The sequence below is a fragment of the Danio aesculapii genome, chromosome 15 (assembly GCF_903798145.1).
Source record: "Danio aesculapii chromosome 15, fDanAes4.1, whole genome shotgun sequence".
In the NCBI taxonomy this organism is placed as follows: Eukaryota; Metazoa; Chordata; class Actinopteri; order Cypriniformes; family Danionidae; genus Danio; species Danio aesculapii.
Genome location: NC_079449.1, coordinates 17752309 through 17773619, shown reverse-complemented (window position 1 = coordinate 17773619; position 21311 = coordinate 17752309). Strand labels below are relative to the sequence as shown.

At 33.0% G+C, this 21311-nt stretch overlaps 1 protein-coding gene across 4 annotated transcripts in view; it reads right to left on the bottom strand.

Moving 5' to 3' along the window:
* Positions 1-284: 284 nt before the first annotated feature.
* Positions 285-21311, bottom strand: part of ksr1b (kinase suppressor of ras 1b) — a 77181-nt gene continuing 56154 nt past the window's right edge. For 2 of the 4 annotated variants that reach the window (XM_056473263.1, XM_056473262.1), the window contains exons 9-18: positions 20736-20904; positions 17199-17238; positions 15918-15978; positions 11655-12052; positions 9074-9164; positions 7253-7386; positions 7035-7166; positions 6677-6818; positions 5467-5600; positions 287-3139 (exon numbers count right to left, since the gene is read on the bottom strand). In XM_056473263.1, the coding sequence (XP_056329238.1) occupies positions 3001-3139; positions 5467-5600; positions 6677-6818; positions 7035-7166; positions 7253-7386; positions 9074-9164; positions 11655-12052; positions 15918-15978; positions 17199-17238; positions 20736-20904 (1440 nt within the window). In that variant the 3' untranslated portion in view covers positions 287-3000. Of the gene's footprint in view, positions 3140-4894; positions 5601-6676; positions 6819-7034; positions 7167-7252; positions 7387-9073; positions 9165-11654; positions 12053-15917; positions 15979-17198; positions 17239-20735; positions 20905-21311 lie in introns of those variants that run through there. The other 2 variants (XM_056473260.1, XM_056473261.1) reach the window with 2 other exon arrangements.

Here is a 21311-nt window from a genome sequence, read left to right as displayed (position 1 = left end):
TAACATTCGATAATTACTCATAATTTTCCACTTATTCACACTCAAGAATGTTACAAAGTTTGACGAATGTGGACAGACTTTAATAGCAGAGACATCTAAGACATTACTCCTGCCCATATAAGGCTTAACTTCATTTAGGAGGAGAAGATTTTGGAAACGTTTCATTACTTTGTTTTGAATCTTTTTATTTTTTGGCAACTTTTTGAAAACAACCAAGGTCAGAAGATATTTGAGTTAATGATTAAAGATATACAGAGATCAATTCATGACAATGTCCTTTCATACATAAAAACTATTTTGTAACTTCAATCATAGCAAGAAGTGATAGTCAGAATATTACAGATACTGGATTCTTAGTCCAAACAGTTTTTAAATTTTTTTGATACATTGGGAGGAAAATAAAGGCTTGTTCTTTAGGGTAAACTGGTAGAAACGTTTAAGTTTGCAATTAATATATGTATAACTCAACCTAAATAATGCATCAGTCAGTTTCTTTCATCGTGAAGGGGAAGAAAAAAAAAAGTTTCATTTGTTTATTATTTCTGCCAGGATAAAATTACAATGTGCTTACAGACACACAAGCTTTACAAAATATTAATTCATAATTACATAACATTAAAACCTCATTCTAAAAATTTACATTTTTATGTTTGAGTCATTCTCTATATAAAGAGCTGTACAAAAAGAGTAAAGTACCTTTTTCCAAAATATTGCGATGGAAACATATTAAATTTTGTACAAATAATATAAGAATCTTAGCTGTACAATAAATTAAACATTTCTTTTAAGTTGTCAATTAAGGGAACAGTCACCGTAGCTTAAACATTCTCTCAATTACCATAACACCAAAAATAAATCACCCAAAACTCTGCGTGCAATCGCTCAAACACACACACACTTACACACAAACAAGAGGTATTGGACATCAGAAGATCCTGAATGTAATCCTGCTGGGTCAAAATATCTTTCATTCTTTAAAATATATTACAAACACCCCATCAAATTCCTTATTTTTGAGGCTCTTGGTAGGGCTCACGAAAACCAAATATAGCATCTGGTAAATTATTATTCATTTAAATCCTATAACTATAAACCAAAGTGTGGAAAACTGAAAATTAATGATGTGTAATGCCAAACCATTAGGTATTGTAATATTCAAATCATGTGACGGCACACACAGGGTAAACTGAAGCAATTCAGTAAAGTCTGTAAGGTCAAAATGTCTTGAAATCCTTAGATCTATGATTTGCGTTTATAAAGATTAGCTAAATCAGCTTGGCGAGAGTGTTATAACAGGGAAAAGTTTAAAATCCCAAGAGAAGCCAAAAATGGGATTACTATTCATTTCCAAGTAATGCCTAAAGCCCAAAGTATACTTCATTTTTTTGTTGTTGAACACACAGTCTTTTAAAGTATAGTATTAATAGTGTATGCACAAACACTCAACAAAATTCATCCTGTTTTTTCCTCACTATACTGTAATTTATGACAAGCAACAAAAATTATTTCTACTCAGTTGAAAACAGTGAACTACAAATAATAATAATAACAATAATAATAACAACAATAATAATAAATCCCTGTCCAGTGTCTGCTGTGGGAAAAAGGGAATTTATTTTTATCACTTTGCGTCTTTATTTTTTTATTAGAAAATTGTTTAAACTAACAACAGATTAATCAATCTTTTTCTTTTGTATGATACCATATATTGACCAAGCATACTTCGTTCTTTCTTACTCTATTACAAACTTCTTAGAAGAAACTGCTGGTGAGAGGGAAATAGCAAAAAAGGATTAAAAATAGTGTGGGTGCCCTTGCTCCAGACTGCTGTCTAAAAAGAAGTCTAGACATGTCACAAGGAGCTGGATGCTTATAGAAGTTGTGAAATACATTAAAGATACGCTTAACTGTTCAGTTCTGGAATGCAGAGAAGGGTTGCAGAAACAGAAAGTATGTTTGGTGTACAAGAGCCAAAGGACTGCAGAATGACTAAGTAGTGACGTTACACATATTCTCCACCTGTTAATATCAGTTATGTGTATATGCTGGAGTCAGGGAAATGTAAGTTAGTTGCAAACCTCCTGAATGTAATTCTTGTATTGCATTGGGGTAACCCAGAGCTCTGTCATCGAATTATTCAGTTGTATCTAATAAATTACTAATATCTTTGGCATTGAAGAAAACCCTCTCCTGACCTTTTTTATTGAACACGCATGGAATTGGCTTGATATTCCAACACTGCGTATAACTTTAATTCTGTTGTAGCTCCGACATTAAAACATTATGACATTAACTTAAGGTAAAACAAAAAGAATACTGATGGTGACCAATACAAACTACATAAAATGTCATCTTGTTGTCTTCTTGGGTTCAAATTTTGACAAGAGCACAGGCTTTGAAATTTTTATATCAAATCTGTTGCCGGACAAAGAAACAAACAAACGTAAAACAACGAGGGGTATGGTTAAGCGCAATAAAACAAGCTTTAAAATCAAACAATTATTTACTGCTTGTGTAAAAATTACACTATGTCTACTACTGTAACTAAAAAGCAGTTTGTAGTCCCTTTCCAGATGTTAAACAACAGCTAGCACCAGTGTTTCCACCTTGTGGACAAACTAATTAGCGCTCACAAATTGAAAAAGCGCATACAATTTGGCTATACAGTCTTGATGATGATAAACTAAAGTATACTTTGGGCTAAAAGAGCAACACAAAGATGAACACTGCAAAACACACTCCATCTATAGCAGGGGTGTCCAAACTCAGTCCTGGAAGGCCGGTGTCCTGCATATTTTAGTTCAAACCCCAAGTCAACACACTTGCACCAGCTAATCAAGCTCCTTCTAGGTGTACAAGTAACTTCCAGGGAGGTGTGTTGAAGGAAGTTGGAGCTAAACTAAGCAGGACACGAGCCCTCCAGGACTGAATTTGGACACCCCTGATCTGTAGTAAATACATGGAATAGAATCAGACATCTGGATAAACTACTATTTAGCCTCAGTGGCTTTCTTTGAATGCAGCAGTCAAGCTAATGCCATCAGCAGCTGGGGATAAACTGTCATATTTGTAGACGTATGGACAGCGAGAGCGTAGGCCTGGACTGCAGTGCTCACGCAGACAGTGGTGATGCCATGCACTGAACATCCAGAAAACAGAAATGAGGAAATAAGATACATGGAAATGATGAAGATTTGTGGTAAGAAGCAAGGGTGTGACATCAAGATGGAGACAGCATCACAGAAGATCAGCCCAGATCCAAGAAAGACCCACAAGAAAAAAAAAATAAGAATAGAGACAACATACTGAAACATTACAATATTTTCTTAAAAATTGTAGTGGCTGAGAGAGATCAAATGTGCTGCAAGTTAAGAAAACATATGCAGATAGAAAACACTAACAAATTGAGAAAACATCTTTATCTATTTGACAATAAACATGAATTTCCACAACACATGCAAATAGAGAAACACACTCCAAATAGTGCAGACCACAACGGAACTTACCTGTCAACACTCCCATTTTTCCCAGGATTCTCCCATAATTTTCAGTTCTATCCTGCTATCATTCTGTAAAGGTATTTTCATGTATTTCTCCCGTATTTTGAATTTTTTTGTGAAGGGTGGAAAAATGCAACTCATACCGCCAAACCGACAGGGGACGCCCCCTGCTCTTAAATATGAATCTGTTCTGTGCTTTCATTTTATTTAAGCAGGAAAACACTTTGAAGTAAATATAAAAATTGCACAATTAATTTCTTTTCCATTACAGACACCGTTTCCCCTATGCAATCCTCAAAACAGTGAGCTCATGTAGTGGTGTGTGACTGTCAGACGCGCTCTATAGTAATAAATAGACGCTGTTTCCCAAATGGATTCTGTATAGGCGATTTGAAGCACAGCTAAAGTGGATACTCTGGGTTTTGTGTGCATGTTTGAACAGCCATATAATAATTATAATATCTAATTATCTAATATTTAAACACAACAATTTTCGTCTTATAGGAGCATAAACAGATAGGAAAGCAATCGAATGCTTTTATTATAGATTTGTGTTCTTTTAAAGTGACAGCTGTTATTTAATGTAATCAAACGTAAAATCTAAATGAGCGATTTATTTGCTGCTCTTTATTCAGAATGTTAAAATTATACAGAGAAGAAAAGGTTAATGAGACTTGATAACTTGATTTCTTTATAATAGCTATGAATTTTAATAGGCTAAACTGTTTGCTAATTTATTTGCAGCTTTTTCTACTGTATACTATTTATTATATCCGTTGCAAATAATAATAATAACTTATTGCTGACCATTTCAACTGTTTATTTACAATGTAACCACTCTAGATGAACATATTTGTTTTTTTTGGGGGGTGGGATGGGGGTTGGGTGGGGAGGTATCCCTTATGTTCACATCCAAATGTTCACAGGTATGCAACGGAAATCTGTTGGGGGACCCAAAAAAGTGAATAACCTAGGCTGTTTCCTATTGAGAGTTTTTTTGCAGCATTGTGAGATGAGTTTTATTGTTTATTTGAACATCCTAATATTATGGTTCCTTTTTGTTTGTACACTTTTAGCCGTAATCTGATGAATTGCATAAGTAACGTTAAATGAAATACTATTTTATTAATGACTCTAAACAAGAAGCAGTAGGTTCGTCAGTTTTTGGGGTCCCCTGACACATTTGCATTGTGGTCTGCACTATTTGCAGTGCATTTCTCTATTTGCATGTTGTAAAATTGATGAAGATGTTTTCTCAATTCGTTATTGTTTTTCTATTTGTTTGTGCTTTCCTAGCTAGTGTATTTAAGCTCTCTCGGACACCGTAATAAAAGGCTTTGTTTGGTTTCTATTTGGTTATACTGAACAATAATAATAAAAACATCGTTATTAGTTTTTAAAAAAATCACCACAGTTAAACCTTTATTTTTTAAATATAAGAGCATTGCTGACCACAGGCCAGATATTTGGGAATATGAACATCTTCAGAGTGTAACAGAAGTAAAATTAAATCGACACCATCGCACCGATCCACTTCATGGTCAGATTCAGAATCTAATTCTGAATTCTTACATGATGAATAATATTTAAAAAAAAGTAGCTTCACACATATTTGCAAACCAAACCAACCATTCATATAACAGGCAAAAACTAGCAGAAAAACATTCACAAACATACACTCCTTTTTGTTTCACTCTCAGAAATTAATTTCTGCATTGTAAGACATCCCGTTTGTCCCAAAATTGTATGACACAGCACTCATTCGGTTCATTCCATGCACAGTATCCTCACGACACTCGCTACACTAAGAATCCAATGGAGTAAATAAAATTAAGAAGGCTCAGAATTAAAAAACAAACAATGCACAGGTCGGTTCCAAACGATCAGTTAGTTTGCGTGCTTTTTATACTACAGCCCCAAAAACAGGGGGTCCGCAGCATGCAACGCTTCAGTCTAAGATACATACTCCTCAGACTTCCAGAAGTGGCCTGGATGCGAGAGTCTGCGGTTGAGCTTTGGCAGCTTCTCCAGCAAGTCTGACAGCTGAGTGAATGTTGGCCTGTCCTCAGTTTTAAAACACCAGCAGGCTGACAGGATCTCCTACAGTGCCAATACAAAGACCATGCTTACATTTTGTAATAGAATTATAGTATAGAAATAAAAGTATCAATTTTTAAATTTCAAATTAAATATTTATTAATTTATATATGACCTGGAATCACAAAACCAGTCTTAAGTTGCACAGGTATATTTGTGGGAATAGTTAAATATACATTGCATGGGACAATATTACAGACTTTCCTTTTATGCTAAAAATCATTGGAATATTAAGTAAAGATCATGTTCCTTGAAGACGTTTAGTAAAGTTCCTACCGTAAATATATCAAAACTCAATTTTTGATTAGTAATTGCTAAGAACTTAATTTGGACAACTTTAAAGGTGATTTTCTCAGTATTTTAATTTCTCACATTTCAGATTTTCACATAATTGTATCTTGACTAAATATTTTCCTGTCCTAATAAACCACATATCAATGGAAAGCTGATTTATGTAGGTTTCAGATGATGCATAAATCTCAGTTTCCAAAAATGTACACTTATGACTGGATTTGTGGTCCAAAGTCATGTATAAAAATCAATAAAACATAATAAAACATAATAAAACTAGATTATATTAATCATAACTTTATTATGATTATAATTCTATCTACTTGTATTGTATTTAAATTGAATTAAATAAATATATAATTACACATAATATAATAAAATACATATTTGAATGATTTGAATAGAACGGTTGGATGGAAAGTACAAAACATACATTTAAAACATACACATTTATATGATATAATTATCTTATTTCATGTTTTAATGTTGTGAGTGATTAGATATAAAAATTCTATAAAATGCAAATTAAGATGGAATAAAATGATGATTTTTCAATCCACTATAATAATTAATATAATAAATCTATTATATAATTATAATTTAAAATAATTTATATAATATTTATCTAATAAATATATGATCATAATTATTCATAAATTATAATAATAATAATAATAATAATAATAATTCTATGTGTTAATTATACAATGTAATGCAAATATACAATTACACTAAATTATATACTATAGGTGCTTTTTAGTACTTAAAAATGGCAGGGTTGGACTCACCGTGACCTCCTTGCCCAAGCTAGTACCCTTATTAGTCAGTAACATTCTGATGCCTTCTCCACTTCCCAGTTGATAGATCAACACTTGAGTCGGCTGGTTGATAATTGGCCAGGCTTTGGCCTGGAGTTCATACCAGATAGTGCTAAAAACAGACACATTTACAGTCAAAAAACCAACTTCAGTGGCACCATGCAAAATGTATTTAAAAATATTATCAATCAAACAAATTTGATGAAAATATCAAGTTAGTTTTACTTTTTATAGGAAAAAAAGGCAGAAATGAAACCACCACCTAAACCACACATCCGCATTATACAGTTTTCATTTGAGATGCAGACGTGGAAACTGTTTTTTTTACCCAAAGGCGTAAACATCAGCAGCTTTTGAAAAGGGCAAACAGTCTTCTTGGTTTCCTGGTCCAATCTTTCGCACAATCTCTGGAGCCAAGTAATAGATCCACCCTCGTGGCAGCTTCAGCTCATTTTCTCTCCTACACACACACAATGTAGGCATAAATGAAGCATTTTGGCTCTATAATAGGGTTATTTCATTCATTATAATAGACTGACTCTGTACCTGTCCTCTTGAACCACTCCAGACATCCCAAACAGGCCAAAATCGGTGATAACAACTTTGTTTGAATCGTAAAACACATTCTTGGACTTTAAGTCTTTGTGTACAATTCCCTTTGCATGTAGGTAACCCATTCCCTGAAGAAGCCAAACACAAAACAACAACAACTCATAAACAGGGTTTCTGCAGGTCCAATCAAGTCAAAATTAAGACCAGTTATGGCCATTTTAAGACCATTACGAATAAAATTTCAGACTTATTCTAAGAGAAATGTTTAGTTTCTTTTGAGAAATTTTGTTCTATTGTTCCCAACCATTAAAAAAAATCGAATTAGTTATTTCTTAGCCACACAATCTAAACAATATCAAAACAAGCAGATCCTAGTTGTATTAGGGATGTCCAGATCTGATCACGTGATAGGAAATTGGGCCCGATCACGCAGTTTCAGACTTGGGACATTACCTCCCGATCAGGATTCGAATATATATAAATATATGAATATATATATCATCACCTTAGAATTATAAGGTTCTATCTGACATTTTTGTCAAAATTTAGTTATTGACATATTCTTATTAAATGACAACTTATTTACATTATGGGATGTTTTTTTATAAGTTGTTTACATTTTAAGACTTTTTATTTAAAAAACAAATGTTACACACATACTGTTTGCTATGGAATGCAAAAATTTTGACGCTCTATATCTCAAAATCATTCAGAACGCAGATAGAACATACATACATACATATATACATATATATATACATATATTATACATATACATATATAATTATTATTTTTAACACATCTGTAGTTATGCGGTGGCACAGAATTAGACCTCTTTCTTGACTTCACACAGAAACAGCAACGCGTGCAGCATGACATCACTTTGTTGCAGAGACGCTATTGGTTAAATGCCGTTAAAGTAAAACACGGAAGCAGCTTGAAGAGGAAAGCGTGAGTATGTCTATGGTCAGAAGGTATTATAAAGTTGATGACGACAACATTGCCATAGCAAACTGTGTAAACTTCCAAGAGGTGGAAAGGAAAAGCCTACATTTAAGTTGTTGAATGTTAAAATAAGGTGAGTTAAATAAAAATAAGGAACATCCTGGATCTGTTTCTTGGCTCTTCTTTATTCTTTTTTTATGTATTATAGAAGTATCAGATCGGGTGTCGGTATCGGTAGATACTCAAAATTAAATGACTCGGATTTAAGGACATCCCTAAGTTGTATACATACTTTTTTTTTTATCAAAACAACTTTTCAGTGAAAAAAACACATAAAAACTATATTAAACTAAATGTACGCAGTCTGTCCAGGTCTTCTCACCCTGTATGGTTTATAAATACTTTTAAACAATTTATTAATTATTGGGAATTATTGTAGGGAAGATAATGAAATGAATCCATATTGGTTTTAAAGCCATTAAATGAGCTTTTATAGTGTTAGTTATATAGAGTTTTGTTAAAAGTGATTTTAAGGTCTAAAATTTTGTTTTAGATATTTAAAACATTTTAAGAGTTTTTAAAATCCTGTGGATACCCTGGATAAAGCAGAAACGTCTGTTTAACTCAAATGAAGTACACTGGAAAATAAGCGATTGACATAGTAAGCCATAAAATACCATGGAAGTCAACGGCTATTTGTTTCCAACATTTTTTGTAATGAAAAAAGAAACTCAAACATGTTTAAAACAAGCGGAAGGTGATTAAATGATGACAGAACTTCCCCTGTCGAGTCGTAGTATCAATTTCAAGACATTTTCTGTGGATAAAAATGTTTATTGATGAATTATTCAATATATAAAAGCTACATACCTTTACGATTTCCTGAGCAATTTGTCTAATCTTGTTGATGTCAAGTTTAGAGTCTCTGACGACTGAGTAGAGCGTCCGTCCTTTACAAAAGCTGCAACAAAACACCATGAATACATTACAATCAAAACCTAATTGATTTAAGCATTAAAAGCTTGCAGTAGCTTTGAAAAGCCAATTTAAATTGAACTGATATAATACAGTACTTGATCAGCTATACAGTTAACACCCTAAATGGTTTTGCACACTGAAATGTACAAATGCATTTTGTATTTGTTATACAAAACATTTTGTTAATATGTAACGAAGTCCCATACATATTAATTAATGTTGAGAAATAATAATGATAAAAAATAAAAATGTATAAACAATACAAAATGGAGTCTTCAAGCAATGAGGATGATTTTGTTGTCCTCTCTCGAGTGAACAAAGTAAATATTGTAAATATTGGATCCATCTTATTGGATTGCATATATAGAGCAAGGAGATGGAAATCTCCTTATCAATCCTTATTTTAGTTTTACTTGTACAGTGGCTCTGAATAGTTAAAACAGCTTTTAAAATGCTGGCTATGCAGGGCTTGACATTAACTTTTTTAATCAGCAGCCACTTTGGCTAGTAGTTTTCCAACATTACTAGCCACTTGCCATTTTCACTAGCCACAATTTCGTTATTGGGAAAATATATTTTATATGCATAAATTTGACTGCTAAAATTAGCCCAAATTTTTAAATTATGTGTCAAAACAAGCTATATAGCTGTATACATGTACTTTTTATTCAACAAAACATTTCTTAAAAAAAAAAGAGAGACATTTAAAAAGATATATATATGCACAGTAGTCTGTCCAGGCTAAATTTCAGTTAACTACACATAAATGGAGAGTTAATCTCATATTGAAGCAATGTTTTTGTAAAGGATGATAATTAAACCATATTAAAAAAATACCAGTAAGCAAAAAAAGCAGGGGAAAAACATACCGTGTACGATAATGAAAAAAAATGATCAAGTGCATGCACTTAGTCCCATTGATAATCTGCTCAAAGAATGGTTAAAGCGACCACTGCTGCTAACCAAAATACATTTAAAAAGAATCTGGAGATCTTAAAAGCAGCTGGACTGTCTGTGTACGAGTGTCGCTTTTTATCCAGTCTATTTCAAAGAGAATCAATCTTACCAGTTGCATTTCGGCATGAATAATTTGTGCAAGGAACCGTTTCTTTTTGAAAATTTTAAACAGTCATCAGTGAGTGAGGATCGCCTGTGTCTCACCGTGCGCTTGATCATCCTCTCATTCATCTGCTTTCTTTTGCTCATGCGTACACAGCTATTTTTATCATCTTTCGCGCTGGCGCGGGGCCATCCTTATTGTTGAACTCTGCTTTTTAAGAAAACTACAATTTAAAAATTGTCTTCAACCAGCCAAAGTGGCTAGTGGGAGTGGCTGTCTAACTTAGTTGGCAGGAGTTAAAGGGCACCTATGGTAAAAAATGTACTTTTCAAGCTGTTTGGACAGACATATGTGCATGTATGGTCTATAGACTGTCATATTGGGGTGATATAAGCACACCCAGTGCTTTTTTTTTCAATTTAACAACATAAAAACGGTGGACCAATTGGAGCTGTTTTCATATCGACCGCAACTTTACGTAGGAGAGTGGTCCCCCCGCCCACCAATATTGATTGACAGGCGCGTCATCATATCCTCAGTTTGTTGATTCACGTCCGCCATTTTCAGCGTGAGTCGAAGCAATATCACTAAAGGAACACCCTTGCTCTATTTTTAGATGCAGGGCTTATTGGGCTCAACACAAGAGCAATATTCTCCACATTATCGCTCTAATCGGAATTATTGGTTGTATCTTTAGGTAGGTTTGCAAACATGTGTACTTCTCATTGAGTCTACCTTATACTTCAGCCGTTTGCATTTCCCGCGATCCCAGAAGCTCCCTGTGATCTTAACTCGCATGCGTTTTAGAATTCTGCAGAAACCTACGTTTAGAAAATCAAAAATGCGTGGCGCGACGATTCAGGACACTTCATGTTTCTGCCGCGCCACAGAGAGTGTCTGGTGTGCCATGAGCGGGTGAGCTCATGGCCCCGCCCCCTTGTTACGTTGGCGGGAAGCCGAAACTAATTTACATGTGAAGCAACACACCCATAAATCAGCGAACTGTGGACACGCCCCCAACATGACACTTTTTAACACATTATAATCTGAAAAATCTGAATTGTGTTTTAAACTGAACCTTTTTATTATAATTTTATAATAATTTTATTATACATTAATATTATTATGCAATATAATCCTGGACTGTCAATTTCTTTACTCCAGTCTTTAGTGTCACATGATCCTGTAGAATTCATTATATGATTAAAATATGCTGATTTGATGCTCAAAAACATTTCTTATCATCAACGCTGAAAACAGTTGAGCTGCTGAATATATTTGTTGAGCCATAATTTATTCATGATGCTTCAGCAACATTATAAATGCCTTTAATGCCACTTACGATCAATTTAATGCATCCTTGCTAAATAAAATAAAACAAATAAATAAACAAAAAATATATATATATTTCACCTGGTGATAATGGCCAGATGAGGTGGGTGCATGCAGGCCCCCATAAACAGCACAACATTCTCATGTCGTGTCTGCCGGTAGTTCATCACCTCCTTCTTGAACAGTTTCAGATGCTCCTGGTTGTTACCGTCAATTTCTAATAATCGGACGGCCACCTCTCCATGCCAGCGGCCCCTGCACACCTTCCCCCAGCGGCCTTTACCTATCAGCTCTCCAAGCTCCAGCTGCTCGAAAGGCACGTCCCATTCGCGCAGGTCCACACTGGTCTGGCTGGCTTTGCGGCTGATGTAGTCCTTAAAGTAGCCCCTGCAGTTAGGCAGATCATCCACTTCATCATCTTCAGATTCTTCCTCTGATCCTTCCTGATCCTGAGCGTCGTCCCCTTGCTGCTCGTCATCCTGAGTAAAAAGAATATAGTAATTAGAGGGCTAAAAAATACAGTTAGAGTTTAGAGTCGTGCTTTGAAAGGATTTTAAGAGTTATACAATATAAATTAAAAAAATTTGGTTATGGCACAAAAGTCTCTGTATGGAGGGCAATTCATGCCAAAATTCTTCAAACATTAAAGGCTGCTTTATACTTATACATCAAGTGCATACATATGGTCGCATAGCCCTTGCCATGGCTGACGCTGACGTGCACCTCTCAAAAAATGTGACTACATGTCGCAATGACGTGTAGCGCAAGCTCTGTGATTGGTCAGCTTGGCAGTGGTGACAAGAGTGGGTGGTGGTAGGAGCCGCAAGCTCAATGGACCGATTGTTTACAAGTGTCTAGCCACATCAAGGAGCTCCAGATGGAAAGTTTTGTTTTGTGTTTACCTTATGATTAAAGTTGTTGCACGTCCCGCCTCTGAATGAGTGAGTTTTGTAGTGTTCAGAAAAACCAAAACACCAGCGAAGAAACATGACACAGAGGAACATAAAAACCTACTTCTAGCTAGCGTTTCAGAAGTGTTATTGCAGAGCAACACAAACAGTACGCAGAAGTATACATGCATGACTAAGCGTAAGGCAGTCGCCGTGGGTCACGCCGATCACTCGGCGCAAAAGTATAAAACAGCCTTACACATTCACACAGTTTGACCATGCAAAGGTGGCAATTTTAAATATTTAAATACTTCAGGCCCTCATCACCTTCCATACAGTATCTGTGGAAATGCTTTTCATGGAAAGCGATTTATAAAATCTGTTGTTTACTATGTAGATGTCAAATTTGTCAAACTTAATGATTTTGAAAGAATTTTAAGAGTTATAAAAAATTTTATTAAAAAAATAGGTACTTGAACAATGTCTGTGTATCGAGAGCAATCAGTGGCAAAAGTCAGTAATTTGTTTATTACTGCAAAATAAAATACTTAGAGAGATAGTTCACTCAAAAATGAAAATCACTTTATCATTTACTCACTCGCATGTAGTTTTAAACCTTTAAGTGAATAGTACAGAAGAAAGAAGATATTTTGAAAAATGTTGTTTGCTGGAACCTATTGAGTTTTATAGTAGAAATAACAATATGGAAGTCAATGGGTCTCAGACAGCATTTTTCAAAATATACTCTTTTGTGTTCAAAAGTAGAAAGAAACACAAATAGGTTTTGACAAGTGAAGGTTGAGTTTTGGGTGAACTATTGCAATTGAATGCAATTGAAATGACATTCCATTGTACAACTAGTGTTACAGTTTATGGTCATGCTATCTGAGTTAGTAAAAGATCCATTTATTCATTCAAGAGCTTTGAAAGCATTTTAAAGGTGATATGAAGCAAAAGGTTTGGTTATGGAACAATGTCTGTGTATGGAGGGCAATCCATGTAAAAATTCTTTAAACAAAAATAATATACATACAATTTGACCATGAAATAGCAATTTTAAATATTTGAATACTTTTGGCCCTAATCACCTTCCATATCTGTAAAGAGGCTTTTTATGAAAAGCAATATATTACATTCGCTGTTTACTATATACAGTTGAAATCAGAATTATTAAACCCCCTTTGAATTTTTTTTTTCTTTTTTAAATATTTCTCAAACGATGTTTAACAGAGCAAGGAAATTTTCACAGTATGTCTGATGATATTTTTTCTTCTGGAGAAAGTAGTTTTTAATGTTTTGAAAACAATTTTAAGGTCAATATTATTAGCTCCTTTAAGCAATTTTTTTTGTTAGTCTGCAGAACAAGTCAATGTTATAGAATAACTTGCCAAATTAGCCTAAACTGCCTAGTTAACCTAATTAACCTCGTTAAGCCTTTAAATGTCACTTTAAGCTGTATAGAAGTGTCTTGAAAAATATCTAGTAAATTATTATTTACTGTCATCATGGCAAAGATAAAATAAATGAGTTATTAGAAATGAGTTATTAAAACTATTATGTTTAGAAATGTGTTGAAGAAATCTTCTCTCTATTAAACAGAAATTGAGGAAAAAATAAAATGGGGATAATAATTTTGACTTCAACTGTATTTGCCAAATTATATGTCACATTTAATCAGTTTGAAAGCATTTTAAGAGTTATACAGAATAAAATAAAATTATTAGGTACTGCCACTATGTGTATGGAGGGCAATCAGTGCCAAAAGTCAGTAATTTGTTCATTACTGCAAAAAAATAATATTTAAAGAGATAGTTCACCCAAAACCGAAAATTTCTTCATCATTTACTCACCCTTGTGTGGTTTTAAACCTTTATTTGCGCAGAACAGAAGAAAGAAGATATTTTTTTAAATCCTGGTTGCTGAAACCTACTGACTTTTATAGTAGGAAAAAATATATGGAAGTCAATGGGTCTCAGACACCAGCATTTTTCAAAATATATTATATTGTGTTAAAAAGTAGAAAGAAACTGATAAGGGTGAGTTTTGGATGAACTATTTTATGCAAAAATAGTTTTATCTTTACTTTAATGCAACTTGAAAGACATTCTAATTTATGAGTAGCGTTACAGTTTATTGTCATGCTTTTTGAGTCAGAAAAAGAAAAAAAAAAAATACAATCATGGCACAATTGAACTGGCATACTGTCTGTTTATGGAAAGTAATCAGTGCCAAAAGTCAATAATGCATTAATTTCTGCAACATAATAATAATAATAATACAATTGGAATGACATTCCAGTTAATAACTAGTGTTACAGTATATGGTCCTGCTATCTGGATTGAAAAAATTTAATTTTTCATTTGAGAGCTTTAAAAGTATTTTAAAAGCGACATGAAGTAAAATCTTTGGTTATGGCACAATGTCTGTGTATGGAGGGCAATCAATGCCACAATTATTTAATCATAAAGCATCTACATACAGTTTGACCATGCAAAGGTGGCAATTTTTAATTTGTGAATACTTTTGGCCCTGATCACCTTCCATATCTTTGGAAAGGTTTATTTTTTTTATGGAAAGCAATTTATAATCTGTTGTTTACTATGTATATGCCAATTTAAAGACTTTTTACCAGATCACTTTTGATATGACTGAAGCAGATTTTTATGGAAAGCAATATAAATAATTGTAGTAATTAAATGATTCAGTTATACAATTAAAATATCCTCCAAGAGTAAGATGATGTCTATGGGGTTTTGTATTTATCCCTACATATTATTGCTAAACATGTGTAAATATTATCTTATTTACAGAGTTTTGTCCCCTACTATATTCCATATCTGAAGGTTTTATGTAATATATGGCAATAGAAAACTGCTTTAAACATGCATCAGGGTGCATTAGCCCATTACAGATTTCAGTTCTCATTTGCATCAATTATGCAAAATGCCCATTTCTATTAAGATTTCTCATAAGCACAGTCATAAATTAGATTAAAAATGATTGATTTAATGTAAAGGACTAGGAGGAATTATGAATGTGTGCGTCAGACTTTACCTAACTATAACCATATTGATTAAAATATATGTTTTCTTAAGGCAACACAATAACCAATAACAAAATAGGAAATTGACTGTTAATGTATAGTAATAAAATATTATCTCTCTGTTATACTATATTGCTTTATTTCACAGAAACAAAAAATAATAGAGACATCTCTGATTAAATATGCAATTATTTATATCAATATAAACATATATTACACAATTTTAACATGCATGTTTAATTCAGATTTAATTTAATCCAAATATTAAGATAAAAGTTGAAATACTTCAATAGTTGAGTGGTCAGGGTCACTACTGTACAACAGTATTTACAATAACCACTACGCTGAACTGGAAACTATGACCACAAACATTTTCAATTCCTCAATGAAAGGTTGATGTTGAAAACTCACCACATCTTCCCTATGGCCTGATGACGATTGACTTTCAACACCATCCAACTGGTCTGTTTCTCTGCAAAGAGAGAGAGGGCAAGAAAACAAGACATAATTACATATTATAATGAAATAATACGTCTTATTATATAAACTTACAATATTACGTTTTTATGAGGGGAAGCTCACTCAAAAAATCTGACACTGCTGGATTATATATTGGAGACTATTGAGCTATTTTAGTGAATTAGCTTTTACTTTCACTGTTTTCAAATTTAGTTCAAGTTCAAGTAATTTTAGTGTGTCATTTTTAGCTTTAAATTAGTGCCATTTTTCTGAAATTGACATTTATCTGAATTTAAAGATTTAATTCAGCTTTGTTTTAAAAATACTATGTATTCATATTGTGTGCATGTGTACAAAATGACAAATATGACCTTTCGTTCATTTTAATTTTATTTCTGGTTTACACATTTTAACTAAAATTTAGTTTATTTTTCTGTTTATTTCAAATTAACAACAGCAGCATTTTGTATGGTACTAGTTTTAGTAAACTACAGGGTGAGCCATTTATATGGATACACCTTAACAAAATGGAAATGGTTGGTGATATTAACCTCCTGTTTGTGGCGCATTAGTATATGTGAGGGTGCTCATGAAAGAATAAAGTTACGTTAAAACCAAGCAGACCATTGTTTTTCTTGTGAAATTCCCAATAAGTTTGATGTGTCACATGACCCTCTTCCTATTGAAAAAACAAAAGTTGGATCCAAGATGGCCGACTTCAAAATGGCCACCATGGTCACCACCCATCTTGAAATGTTTGCCTCCTCACATATACTAATGTGCCACAAACAGGACGTTAGTATCACCAACCATTCCCATTTTATTAAGGTGTATCCATATGAATGGCCTACCTTGTATAAACCCGTTTCTGAAAACTTTAAGCTTCTTTTATGGCTATTTGTTTCCTTTTTTGTGTGTTTTATGGAGCTCAAAATTCCACGGAAGAAAGTCAAACAGGTTTGGACACAAATGAAACTGAATTAATGTTATGTTTTTGGGTGAACTACCCCTTTTGAAACATGCATACTGTGCTTAAACTGGAATTAAGTGGTTCCCCATCATTTGCGTGTGAACTTGGCACATAGTTTTGCTTTCTAGCTTCATCATGAATGAGTCATCGTCACTGCCAGAGTTCAGGAAAGTAATTAAAATGTGTTGCAAGTTTGGAACGCCTGGGTCAAAACACTACTAGAAATTCTGTAGAAACACAGTAATAGAGAAGTCTTGTCTTACCCAGTGTAACCGCCATCTGAATGTGTGGAACTAGATACATCTGTGAGAAAAAAAAAAGTGGTTCTTGAGTATGTGATTACAAGAGCAGCGTAAGTGTACAAGTACTCCACTTACATTTTAAAGTTTTAAATATTTGTGGGGTAGAAAAAAAGAGTTTATTTTTGTCCCCAGGATTCTTTGATGAACAGAAAGTCCAACATAATAGCATTTGGTTGAAAAAGAAGCATTATAAGTGCAGTCAAGCCTGAAATGATGCATACCTCTGGCAAATTCTGACTTTAATTTTCCTTCGACTTAGTCCCTTTATTAATCAGGGGTCGCCACAGCGGAATGAACCGCCAACTTATCCAGCATATGTTTTACGCAGCGGATGCCCTTCCAGCTGCAACCCATCACTGGGAAACACCCATACACTCTCATTCACACACATACACTACAGACAAATTTTACTTACCCAATTCCCCTATAGTGCATGTCTTTGGACTTGTGGGGAAAATCGAATCACCTGGAGAAAAGACTTAAAGTTTTGTTCAAATATAAATTAAAAGCTGAGAAATATATATTTTTTCCATGGCTCTTGTACATAGTCTTATTATCTTTTGGGAGAGGCCTGTGTCATTTCTGGTCAAAGACAAAATTTGCTGGTTGAATATAAGCCAGTAAGTCAGAATTTGCCAGGAGTACGAATCATTTCGAGCTTGAATGTACCCTGTATACATCTATTAAAGAGAAAACTTAGAAATGCTTAGTTTATCTGGATTTACAAGGTACACTGAAAAAATTATTCAAAGATGATTCCTTGGATTTATAATTTTTTTTTTTACGTTAAGTGGTTGTAAACAATTTATTTGGGCTGAATTTAAACAAACAAATTAAGTTGAACATTGCTCAATTTAATTTGTTTGTTAAAATTCAACACAAATAAATAGTTTGCAACAGTTTTGCATGCAACACTTTTTTCAGTGTATGGGTTTGAGTAAAATACTAATCTTTGTTTTATTCTACCAATTCCTGATAAATAGTTTCTCAACTACTGCAATTTTCATTTATTGTGATTAAAAACCAGGTTTTTATAACTTTTCTGAAGTTAAAACATTTGCACTGAGTCTAAAAATGAACTTCCCAAATGAGAACATTGTTTATTTTACATTGAGAAGAAATGCTATCAGCTGTGAGACAGTTGTACAGAATAAAACAAAAATAATGTTTTACTCAAACTCCTATTTTTCCCCACATATACTGTACATGACAATACAGTCGTACCATGAAATACAGAAGACACCCACTATGGGTTTATTTATATAGAAAAAAAATCTTGTCTGGCATATTTACAAGAATCATTTGATGAAATATTTTAAAAACCTAAATGTTAATTAATTGTCAAGTTAAGTTGTCATTCATAATTGTCATTTTAAATTGCCACTAAATTGCCATCAAATCACTAGAACCTATTCATTTGTATCACTTAAAATGATCATTATTATTTTGTATTATCAATCATTCTTTTATGCTATTATTTTAATACCAGAATAAATGTGTTGCTTATATATATTTTTGAATGATTATGTAAAATCTGAACACTGAATGATGATGTAAAATCTGTGTATATTTTCAGATTACACAGTACAAGATGCACACAGATGGTTAAAAGCAAAAGAGGATAAAGATATTCCCATAGATGAGCACTAGGTGGAGACAAAATGCAGCAGGAGAATTACTAACACACAACACGACTGAAGCTATGATGAAGCACTTGAGAAGAACTCAACACCACACTACTGAGTAGGAAAAAAAAATAAATCACAGAGTTTTGTGGTGGGGAGGATTATTAACTCACCAGGGAAGACAAACTGTTGTCTATGCTGAAAGTAGCAGGCAGCTAATGAACAGGACAAACAGACAGATGTCCACAAGGAACAGAGAAAGACCGGGTTATACAATTTGTTAGTTAAGCATCAGCAAGAGCTCCAGAAGGCAAGATAGAGCAGGCTGTTGTTTATGCACCTGTAAAAAGATTTTATGTAATTTTTTGGCCATTTTGGCTTTTCATGAAGTGTTATTTCCTCCAAAATACTCTTTTAAGTATTTATTTTTCTTACTTTATCACAGAGTTTTACACTTACAATAGATGTTGTTAAAGACTGAATTAGTTTTTCCTCTCCAGCACTTAATCCTAAATCTCTACTTTTTAAATGATCAAAAATCTCCTTCTCTGAAAGAAAGGAGGAAAGAAAGAAGGAAGAAAGAAATAATGAAAAGAAAAAATTAAAGAATGAAAAGAAAGAAAGAAAGAAATAATGAAAGAAAAAATAAGAGAAAGAAATGAAAAAGAAAGAAAGAAGGAACAAAAGAAAGAAGGAAGAAAGAAAGAAATAATGAAAAGAAAAAATAAAAGAAAAGAAAGAGAAAGAAAGAAATGAAAAAGAAAGAAATAATAAAAAGAAAAAAAGAAAAGAAATAAATGAAAAAAGTAAAGAAAGAAAGAAAGAAATGAAAAAGAAAGAAATAATGAAAAGAAAAAATAAAAGAAATGAATGAAAAAAGAAAGAAAGAAAGAAAGAAAGAAAGTAAGAAAAGAAAGAGTGAAAAGAAAAAGAAAAGAATGAAAAAAGGAAGGAAAGAAAGAAAATGAAAGAATGAAAAGAAAGAAAGAAAAAATAAAAGAAAGAAGGAAAGAATAGAATGAAAAGAAAGAAAGAATCAAAAGAAAGAAAAGAAAAGGCAGAAAGAAAAAGGAAAGAAAGAAAAAGAATGAAAAGGAAGAAAGAAAGAAAAGAAAAAATAAAGAAAGAAAGAAAGAAAGAAAAAAGAAAGAAAGAAAGAAAGAGAGAGAGAAAGAAAGAAAGAAAGAAAGAAAGAAAGAAAGAAAGAGAGAAAGAGAGAAAGAGAGAAAGAAAGAAAGAAAGAATGAAAGAAAGAAAAAAGAAAGAAAGAAAGAAAGAAAGAAAGAAAGAAAGAAAGAAAGAAAGAAAGAGAGAAAGAAAAGAAAAAAGAAAGAAAAGAAGGAAAGAATGAAAAGAAAGAATAAAAGGAAAGGAAAAATAGAGAGAGAGAGAGAGAGAGAGAGAGAGAGAGAGAGAGAGAGAGAGAGAGAGAAAGGATTTTTTAAACCTGACTTCATCCACATTCAGATTTTTTTTAGAAATGTATGCAAATTAGTAGTTTTAATAAACAATGTCTCATTTGCATATTTAAACAACATTTGGAAAACTTTTAAAAGAAATCATGCTTACATAAATTAAACGTTTACATAGATTTATCATACATAAATGTACAAATATTAAATATAATGAATCTTGATAAATAAGTGATAAATATTAGCTTATTTTATTGAAACATTTGTTTACATCGTGCGCCTGCAGTGTCTTGTCTTCAGTGATTTAGTAATGCGCTGCTGTGAGCAGATATTAGTGAGTTAATATTCATTCACAGAAGAGGTTATTACTGATCATTAGCGCACAGGCAGAAATTAATGTCATCTATAGATTCAGGCTGGTAAAAAAAATACCCTGTGGTATCTTTGTAAATGAGTCTGACCTGGGAAGTGAAAGCGACTGTCCGCGGAGCCCTTGGGCGAGGGGTTTGGTGGAGGGGTGGCACTCGGGGGGTTGCTCTGGCCAAAGGGTGCGGGTGAGGAGGGGGTGGAGGAGGTGGTGGAGGACGGGTTACTACTGGAGTCCAGGTGACTCAGTGATGGAGGGTGATCCTGAATGAAGGGACACAAATGTTAGAGGATATTTTACTCAAAACAAAGTGAAAAGACGAGTGCCTGAAATATTTATGACATATTAGAAAATATCAGGAAATCTGATGTGTAGTCACTAGGAACATCAATGTACTTGTTAATAAATAAATATTGACGATGGGCTCCATTGAAGATAGTGATCTATAAATAAGTTGTTTATTATCATTGTTTTATTGCATTGTAGTTTTTATTAATAATCTAAATTGTTTTTGTTTATATTTTATTTACATTTTATTATTTGAACGTTTTAGTAATTTGTTTTTTAATTATTATTTCATTATTATGTAGTTTATTTGATAAATAAAAAAGAGAAATATTTTTAAGCAACTTTTTTCAAATAATTTTTGTAAACTTTTAATACAACTAAA